Source organism: Corapipo altera, unplaced genomic scaffold (genome assembly GCF_003945725.1).
Source record: "Corapipo altera isolate COAL_440 unplaced genomic scaffold, ASM394572v1 23, whole genome shotgun sequence".
Classification (NCBI taxonomy): Eukaryota; Metazoa; Chordata; class Aves; order Passeriformes; family Pipridae; genus Corapipo; species Corapipo altera.
In genome coordinates, this window is record NW_020884878.1 from 833,083 (window position 1) to 843,361 (window position 10,279).

Here is a 10,279-nt window from a genome sequence, read left to right on the forward strand (position 1 = left end):
TTCTTGTTACCTTCACTGTCATGACTGGGACAACACTCTGTCTTGACTGTAGCCTTTTATTCTGTTACACTGGGAACATTTTTAGTTTTCTGAAGCCTGATTTCTTTTAGTAATTCTTAGACTCAAGAACCTGAAGTGCTGGAATCAACAGTGGATGTCTGTAGCAGGGTTGTTTTGTTTGTTTCCCCTTGCATACTTCTTCTCCTTCTCACTTTTTAGTTGCCTTTTTTAACTAACTTATTTCTTTAAATAGAGAGAATCTGTTCTCTGGTCCTAAAACACCAGCCTCAGAAAATGTAAAACATTTTATTTTAAATTGAAAACAAAAGAAGAGTTCACTCTTTGAAAGGAGACATGTTTCCTCTTTCTGTGGTTCACATGGCTTCTTCTGTTTTCTGTGAATTTGAAACTTCACAGGGTGACTGGACTTTGGAAATTTTGGTCCATTCTGAAGTCCAAAGAAAGCCCGAATGCCAAAACCAAAAAAAAAAAAAAGTCAGGGTAGCAGACTGCTTTCATGGCTCTCTGACTTTTGCTGTTAAGTTAGGGAAAATTTTCACCTTAAAAGGGCAGTGGTTAAAGGTGAGGAATTCATCACTGATTCATCCCTTTTTGGCCCACTGAGGCTGTTTATCCTTCTCTGTGCCATCCAGCAATATATTGCTACCCACAGCCAGTAAAGGCACATACACCAGCAGAGTTTCTTCCTTTCTTTAAATTGGAATTGCAGCTTGAAATTTTACCGTGCATTTCTGGTGGAAAAAAGGAAATGCAATTCAGTCAATTTAGCAAAATTTAATTTGTTTCTGGCTTCTAATTCAGCCAGAAGACTCTAGTGTTGACTGTCTCAGACACACAACAAGTTTGACTGTACACTTCGGTTCATGTTGCATCATTTTTCTTTTTTATGCTGCCTCCTTTATATTTTTATGCTCTTTTTAGGCAGCTTTGGCTTCAGCAGAGGCTCTGCCTGGACTTGCCTCCTGAAGATTTTTCATTTTTCTGAAGATTATGTACTTTACTTTATCACTAATGCCAGAGTGTATCTGAATCCCCCTTCTCACTGTGTTAGTCACAGACAGATGGATCCAGCTTAATATGCCACGTAAATTATCTTAGTCCTAAAATGATTAATAAAGCAATTAATTTTTCTTGTTTCCAGACAAAGTGGACTCTGAATTGCTACGAGGTTACTCCAGGTACCTGCCCCATGATATGGTCATCATGACTGTTAAAGCAGCCATCCTGTTTGCTGTGCTCTTGACAGTCCCTCTAATCCATTTCCCAGTAAGTACTCCTGAAGCTGGCAGTGAGCACTGGGAATGCTAATGCTTTGCAGAGTGCAATATTTGAGTCACATCTAGTCTTGTGTATCTTATTCACTTGTCAAGTGATTGATCAAAGACCACATATTTGCATATGTTCCATGAAAGCTCCAAAATAACAACTAACCACTAAGCTAATTTGTGCTCTTGAGACAGATTTCAGATTAAAACTAGCCCACAGCATTGTTTTTAATTTAGAGAATTCAGAACTTCTAAAGTTTATTTAGTTTGATTTTTTTTTCCCCCCTTAAATTGAGTTTTGCTGACTTGGTTTTTCCTTTCTACCCACGCACACCCCCCCACACAAACACACTTATACTTGAAACTCAATTTAATTGTAAATTAAAAACACACATTGACCTATTTCACAAAATAAACCCCTACTTTAGTTTATCAATACCATGGTAGAACTGACAATTCATTCAGTTATGACTAAAAAAAACTGTGCATGCAAAACTATGTGTATAGAAATATTATACAGATTATGTATCAGTTGGCAACATACTGACATTTGCTACCAAGGATGTTCAGAGAGACAAAGCACTGTCACCCAGGCCTTCTTTTGTCCCTCCTAAAAAGGAGTAATTCCTTAAGACTAATATCCATGTGATGGATCTTGCTTTAACAAAGTAATAAATTAAACTCTATGCTGCAGAAAGACAAAAGCATTAAACCATTTCTAAATTTTTGGCATTTTGACTTCTAAAATATTCTTTCACATCTGGAATGGTATAATTCCTAATGTAATGAAAGTGAAGTAAGATTAAAATGTAAGTATATGTATGTATTTACCCACACAATGTTTCTCTTTGTATTGTGTAGGCAAGGAAAGCTGTGTTGATGGTATTTTTCTCTCATCTTCCCGTGTCGTGGATTTGCCATATCCTTGTCACTTTAACACTGAATACAATTGTTGTTTTGTTTGCAATGTACGTGCCAGACATTAAGAATGTATTTGGAGTAGTTGGTAAGTTCTTGTGGTGGTTGGTTTCCTTGGGTTTTATTTCAACTTGAAAAAAATTCAGTATATGGTTCTGTAATGCACTTCAGTCTTCTCCAAGGAAAATCTTACTTTCTGTTTTTTAAAGGTTCAACCACATCAACCTGTTTGCTTTTTGTATATCCTGGACTATTTTATCTTAAACTTAGCAGAGAGGACTTCGTATCACCACAGAAACTTGGGGTATGCTTTTTTTTTTTCCTCATATGCACTAATAACATTTAAATAGGGTCATTTTAAATGCATCCTAAGACGCTCTAGAGCACAAAATCCGAGGGACAAAGTTCTTGTTGCAGCTCGCAAAATCTGTGAGCATTTTGTTTTATCCTTTGTAGTAGCTCTGGTTTTTCTGAAACTCCTTCTTCACCAGGGATTTCTGACAAGCAGTGTGTCCATGTACTGGACCATTGATCTGAGCTTGTGCCTTTCCCTACAGTTTTCAGATGTTGACTTCTAATCCAATTTCTCCTCAGTTTTTACACGTTACTCTGATGTTGTCTGGGCAGCTGGGACAAAGCCAAACTGCATTTATGTGAAACAGTTTTTATGCTTCTTTTCTATGCAAGCATCTTTTTTTTTTTTTTTTTTGTCTTCCTTTTTTTTTTTTTGCTCCTCTTTGTGGTTTCTCTTTTGGTAATAGTAGGTTAAGTTCTGTTTGGGGTTTGTGCAGTAGGCCTGCTTTTTGCACTGTAACTGCTTGTCTTCATTTTAACCACTGCTCAGCAGAGCAACTTCATGCCAGTTACCAAAATGCTGACAAACTGTTTGTGTATAGTCTTTCTGCCATTCTTACAAATCACAGGGCTGCTCTTGTACTGACAAAACAGGGAATCTGAAAGAAATTCTAATCATGATGCTCTCTGACCATTTAAAGTCAGGAGTAGTTCCAGCAGGTTTGGGACCTTATCTCTTGAATGGTAATTTTATTATCATCTGGCTATTAAAAAAATGTAGAGAATCCATTGTAATTTTAATTGCATTTTGAGTAAAATACAAATTCAGTTTCTTAACTCCTTCAGAGTTGTAAAGGGCAAAATAATTTTTGTTTTGTGCAGATGGATAAGTGTGAGCAGGCAAACCAGACTGCTCCAGAGTTCCCACTGAAACTGTCCCAGGCTTAGTTTAGTGTCCCCCTAAGCAGATACCTTCTGTTTGAAGACTGAGGAATTTGAAATAATAAAGATCATTTTAAAAGATGCCATTTATACCTGTTCTTACAGGTTTTTGTCGTCATTGATCATAAACCTTGGACATGTAAAATGCTTCCTCCAGCAAAACATTAATTTTTGCTTCCCTTCCTTCACAGGCATGTGCCTTGGTTATTTTTGGCATTTGTGTTGGCCTTCTGAGTTTAGTTCTAATAATTTACAATTGGATTGATCAGTAGGAGCCTGTTGACACTGTCTGAACTGAGCTTCAGGAGGACAGGAAGAACCAGAGACGTGGCAACACTACTGCAATGAAGGCTTGACATCCTAAAGAAACACTGACCAAAGCTGCCTGTGGAAGAAATAATGCTCTTTTCAACTATGTTTGTGATGGTCCTGCTTTAACCTGGAATCACTCTCTTCAGTTGCTGGACAATTAATTAGTTTTTGCCGTTCTGACAGACTGTTTTTTAATGATGTAACAATGACAGGTAAAAAGGTCTCCTGAGAATTTCTGCGGTGCAAAAATGGTTATGGGGCAGATAGTGAACAAAAGTAGAACTTTGAAATAACTCCCCCTTTAAAGACAACGAGGTGAACAGATGTTACATCAGTCATTATGTGCATATCATGATACTTCCAGTTAGGATGGTGCACGTTATCCTAAACTGTGCAAGACTTCCATTGCTTGAATAATTTCCAATATTTCAGCCAGTTCATAGTAAGAACTTTCTGATTCCGAGTGTTTACCCTAATTTATCCTAAGATGGATCCAGAAACCAGCTGCCTTAGCCCAGTTTAATGGGCACGTCATGATAATATTTGTTAATTGCTTTTTGAAATACAGTTTTTGTGTGTCAGCACACTTGAATCATACTGATGCAATTGTTAAATTAGCAGGCTTTGCCCATCAACCATAACAGCTTTTAGTAGCATTAGGAAGTACTTTCATTTTGCAGTTAGTAATAGACATTTTTCAATTAGTATCTGCTTTTGAATACTGCTCAGTGTACCTCAGTATTTCTCCCAGTAAAAGACTTCTTTTTCTCTCTTATTCCCATTTTTACAAGTGTTACAGGTTTGAACTAGAGTGTTTCCATGTTTTATGTTCTGTTGTGTGTCAGAGAAGTTTTGGGCTTGAAAGGTGAAAATCTGTCTCTGTTGAAGACAAAGGGAAATTTTACATTTGTGGGACTTTACCTCAGATCTCTATAAACTTCCATGTAGTCCTTTATAATTCCTTTTTTCCCCCTAAATGCAACGTGAATGCAATTTTCAACACCATCTGGGCTTTGCTGAATACAGTATTGAGTGCCCCCCAAAAAGGTCCTCCTGTAGGTAGAATGGGAGCAGTGGCTGGTATCCTGGTAAGGTTTTTAACATTTGTTTCTGTCAGGTGGCATCTCATGGCTTTAAAGTGGCCTAGTTTCTTCAGAGCCTTCCTGCCCTAAGGAAGCAAAGCCTGATTAAATGTGCTTGATCCTCACCTGTCTAATAGGGAGGAACAACAAAGAGTAGAGTTGGAATCACCTTCTCTATTCCTGAGCCTGAAAACCAGGATTTCTCATGCCAACAGATCACTTGGGTTTCTTGGGATCCATAAGATACTTTTCATTTTTGTTGGATGGCCTGAAAGCACCCGGGTAGTGCAGCTTGGTACTGCCTCAGGAATCCTTTTTGCTTGGAAATATCCTTCTACTTAGGGCTTTAATATAGAAACAGATATGTGTGGTGAGGCCTGGGAACTAACTCAGAAGTTTTGGTAGGTTACCAAAGAAAAGAATCCCTGGAAAATACTGCAGTTATTTTTATAATAAAGTTTCTAGCAGAGGTTTTATGATTCCAGGTGAGCCACCTAGTTTGGCAGTACTAGAAACAGCATGTCCATTATTGGCCAGGGTTTCCAACTCATTCTATAGCACTGGCAGTGGCTTCTGTCAGCTTGTTTAACCAGCAGAAAACCAACGTGACTGAGAGGTGTGACATGTTATCTGCCAAAAAAAAATTAATTTCACTTTATTGTTGCAGTTCTCCCAACTTGTTTAACTCTTGATAACCGGGTGTAGCTGCCCTCTGATATAGCTGTGTCTTGTGGGCTTCATTACACTACAGGGATTCAGACACTCAGGGAATCTCTGGCAGTACTGTAAAAAGCTAAATATATGTACCTTACAAAAGTGTGCCTTCAGCAAGCAATGACAGCTGTACACCAGCAAGTGATTTTCTGTGTGACTGAACCAAAACTTCGTAGGAAAACAGAAGACCTTACATTGATGAGAATGAACTCAGGGATTTTTGTCAGACACTAGAATTTAGGTAGTGTATTTATTAGAATTTTTATGGAAATTCTTTCTCATTTATTATCTGCTCTCGTAAATACTATGGAGTGTACCTGTAGGACATCACTGCAGTCACTTTATTTTAAACTAACCAACAAGGCTTAACTCTGAATACTTAGATGATCTGTGAGGGGACAGGAAGTTGGCAAAGCTTTGCTAAGCTTTTGCTCTTTCCTCCTCCCCCTGAAAAAGCTGAGTCTTGCCATGCTCTGTTGCCCCCAGGCAGCTGGGTTTGTGTGCATCATCTTAAAAATGTGACTGAGAAAATACCTGAAATGCAGTGTTAATTTTACAGTGGATTCCTGTCACGCTGCAGAAATCACTACAGTATTGTTTTTAATCCCTGGGTATTATCCTAACTAGCCTGGCTATCCACTGACTGCCCTGATAGGTAGACTTTGGAATGATGAATGCCAGTGTATGAAGTTAATACTTGGTGAGGATGAATGGAAGCAATTCACAGCTCTGCTGAGCTCTATTATTACATTTTGGCTGTGGTGCACAAGGGATAGCACGGGGGGTTACAGGATGTCTGTTACCCTTCATCTGAAAAGGAGTTAGAAATGCTGCTACTTCTAAGTTTCTGTAATACTTAAAATATGGAGGGAGGGAGAGGGGCAGAAAGAGAAGGAAATTCTGTTGCCAGATTTAGAAGGAGGTATGAGGGTTGTCCACAACAAAAAAGCAGAGTAAGAACACTGTTTTTATCCTTCACATCTCCCATGACCATTCTGTGCCTTGTGTGTGTGTTCTGCTACAACTGAGTATTTTGCATGAATTTTTTGAGGAAAACAGACCTCCAATCTGGAACTCTCTGCTCACTCAATATTTTCTTCTTTATTCTTGTGTCTGGATTTTTTTTCCTTCCAAATTTCCAGATTTATAAATTTCAGTGATTCCGCTTTATTACATGTCATTAGCATTTTCTAACCTTTTCTGCGGACTGGACAGCAATGGATGAAGGGACCCGCAGCATTTCTGAGCTCCCTTGGCAAGGTTCCCTTTCCCCAGCTGAGCAGGAAGAACAATGTAAGAGATGAAAATTCATTGGTTGCCTTTGATTTATTTTCTCTGTTTCTCCTGTTTCCATCCTTTCTCCATTTGAAGGCTGCTCAGATTTCAACTGGGCTGTGGCAAGCTGGGTGTGGAGAGTGTCTTTTGTAACCAACATGGCAGGAAGGAGACTGACAAACAACAGCCCTCGAAACTGGGCTTTGCATTGTGGCAAATGCTCATCTTTTATTCCCATATTTTTAAGCAGTTTGGATCTTAATATATTGATTTTCGTGGCAGGATTTTGTTTGAAATTGTATAGTGAAAATTGAGACACAGTCAAACTGTCCCATCCTCTTCTCTTTAGAGCAGGGTTAGTGACCTCTGTGGATATTTTGCCAATATGGCCCAGCTCATTTAAAATGAATTCCTGAAATTAATTTTGAGGATTATTTGTGAAGAATATCAAGCTCTTTCATTAGCATCAGCTTACACTGATATTACTGTAAAAAATAGAGATAGACATATTTATCAATGGATCACTTAAAATACTTCAAGATTAATCAACTTGTTTCCAAATGTCCCTACTTAAGGAGATGGAAATTAATATTTCTGTAGTGGGCATCCTAATGTGCTCTTCTGATTAAAGACTGAAGTTCACATCAGTCCAGGAGCTCAAGTTAACATTGGTTGTTGTAGAACTCCTTTCCCAGTTAGATTTATTTTAACACTTGACCTGAGATTGTTGGTTTACAATTGACTTTCATGTTGAAAGCAATCACTGTGTTTTCTCTGCCTACAGGGAAACGTTTGGATATGTTTACTGTTACTGCCAGTGGGAGAGAATTTTCAGTATTATAAAAGTGCTGCCTAATTTCTGCAGTTTGTGGTGGTGTTTTTGGTATTTGCATTTCAGTTGTGATCGTCCAGCCACGCTTCATGTGGAAATGGAATTCTCAATAGAAATTCATGTAATGATCTGTGTGTAAAAATTGCCCAGCTCATGTCAAACCTCTGTGTGGTACAATAAGATTTTCCTTTTTGAGTTCTCCTTGCCTCAGGTTCGCCGTGGGACAGCCAAGGCGTGTCCCCAGAAAAGCCAAACAGAAAATAAAGAACAGTACTTGTGTAACTAATGATTGGCATCTGTGCTTTGTGTGTAACGTGCCCGTTTGGTGACACACCCAAGCGTTGTCCCCACAGTGGTGCTGCTGCCACCCCAGCTCGGGATGTAGCATCGCTTTCACCAGGGAAGGGCATCCTTCTTAAAAATCGTTCCTGGGTGAAATGGATGCAAAAAAATAACTTGTCCAGCGAGAACCGCAGGTTTTGTCCTCCCAGGTGTTGGTTCATGGACAGCAAACCCACCTCTTCTGATCTGCTCCCTGTTATAAACACAAAGCAGCAAAAGTGATCCCGGAGGCTGTGGCTGTGCTGTGCCAGCACTGCCTCTGGGATGTGGAAGGAGGGTGACCAGCTGGTCTGGCAATGCAGAGTAGGGTGAAAAATGGCTCGTGGAGACCCCTTGAGGAAGGGCATTTTTGTTCAGCAAGGTGAGAATCAGGCAGGGAGGACAGACCATTCCATTAGGGAATAGCAGCAAGAGGAATGATGGCTGGCCAGGAAGGGCTCTGAAGGATGGATGTGCTTTTTTGACTGTAAACCACAGTGCTCTCCAATAGCTGTGTCCCGTGAGTACAGCTCCAAGCACTTTTCAAGGTCTGAGGGAGTCCTGAATATAAGGAAACATGGAAAAAAACCCCTCATTATTGTGCTGCTGGCTCGATTCCAGAGCTGTAGGACTGCTCACACACATGGAAATGAATATCAGCAGCTCTGTGTTTTACTTAACGGTGTTTGCCCCAACTGGAACCGGCACCAAAGAGCACCAGCTAATTCTGTCCTGTGCTGCACCAGCTGCCCAGACCTGGGTTGTGTGTCCTGTCCGTGCTCAGCCTTTCTCCTGCCTGCAGCAGCACTGCTCACACGGCAGCGACGCCGACGCCAGGCAGCCCTCAGCACCTGGTTTGAATTTAAAGCTCGTTTACACATGATGTCACACTTTTATTGTCAGCCCAGAGAAGGTCAGGACAGTTCATCTTGGGAAGGTTTGCATTGTTGAGTCTTTACATTGCTGCCATTAATGCCTTCACCATCTGAGCTGCATTCCAGGTTTCAGGCATGATGTAATCGAAGGCACTGGGTATCTGCGATGGACGGGGAGGCTGATGCAGTGGCTGATCAGCCTTGGGGTGCTGAACTGCTTTTCTCGAGACTTGAGGGTGGAAATTCTTGCTCCATGCATCATGTAGCAAATCAGGGATCTGGCCAAAGAGAGTTAATGAGCCTTGGAAGCTCAGGGCAGTTGTTCCAGTCTGTTGCCTTTCGGGAGCCCGTCTCGCCGCTCCACAGACCAAAGTGAGACGGTGTTCCTGGGAACCCCTTCTCCCCGGCCTCCCAGGTAGCTCCACTTGATAGTGGGATTTACAGTCAGGCATGGAGAAAAGATTTGGGGTGTGGTTATGATGGGGCAGAACCTGTCAGGCTGGAGTCAAGGGCCATGAAAATCTCAGACTTTATTCTCACCTCTGGTCACACTCTGGTGTTCCACCACATTGGGCCAGAAGTGGGGCTTTAGCACAGCATTTTCCCAGCTGGGTTTGTGCAGCTCATGGCTGTGAATCTCCTGTAGGAAGGGTTTAAGGAACCTGCTTGTTTTATAGCATCCTACAGGTCTGGCACTGGGATGGCTCCTGGCATGTGCTCTGCTTCAGGATTTCAATAAACAACTTCCATCCTTGTTAAAGGGATAGATGAGTGAACGGATGGGTTTTATTCACTTCTCAGTTCACACTTATACAATCCGCTTGTCTTTCTCCAAATATAAAAATCAGTATTTGATCCTTTGGGGTGAAGCTTTGGAAGAGCCTGAGCAGTGAGGCAGAACCAGCTGCATGTTGGTGGGTACCAGACGTGGGCACAGAGACAGCCTGGACAGAAGCTGTGCCGAGGAGGCTCCCTGCTGACTGGTGTGTGTGTGTTTGGCACTGGGGCAAAGTTCTGGAATAACATTGACCTTCTCCTCCTCTTGGTCTGTTTTGATTGGTGGTCTAGGAGGCTCCTCACTCCTGAGCTTTGGGTAGGGGTGCAGGGGCATTGACACTGTTGCTCACTGACCAGGTGCTGACCAAGTCCTTTAGTGCTTGAAGTTCAGAGGTGCAGGGAGCTATAGGTGAAATCACGTGGGTGAGGGATGCAGATGGAAGTGCCCTCTTGATGTTGTTGACATGTTTGAGTACAGGGTCACCGTGCACATTGATCTCAATGACAATATGTGGTGTTTATGCCCCAAAATTGCTGCATCTGCAGAACACTGGTCCTTTTGCCCCTCTGGAATGTGTGCTCTCCTCAGGAGCAGTGCAGCACAATGAGGTCCTGCTCACAGGCAATGGCTTACCAGGCACTACTGGTAAG

At 41.3% G+C, this 10,279-nt stretch overlaps 1 protein-coding gene across 2 annotated transcripts in view; it reads left to right on the plus strand.

Moving 5' to 3' along the window:
- Positions 1-7,941, plus strand: part of SLC38A6 (solute carrier family 38 member 6) — a 41,816-nt gene extending 33,875 nt beyond the window's left edge. For both annotated transcript variants that reach the window (XM_027638093.1, XM_027638091.1), the window contains exons 13-16: positions 1,163-1,287; positions 2,148-2,292; positions 2,414-2,508; positions 3,632-7,941. In XM_027638093.1, the coding sequence (XP_027493894.1) occupies positions 1,163-1,287; positions 2,148-2,292; positions 2,414-2,508; positions 3,632-3,712 (446 nt within the window). In that variant the 3' untranslated portion in view covers positions 3,713-7,941. The remainder of the gene's footprint in view (positions 1-1,162; positions 1,288-2,147; positions 2,293-2,413; positions 2,509-3,631) is intronic.
- The last annotated feature ends 2,338 nt before the right edge of the window (positions 7,942-10,279 follow it).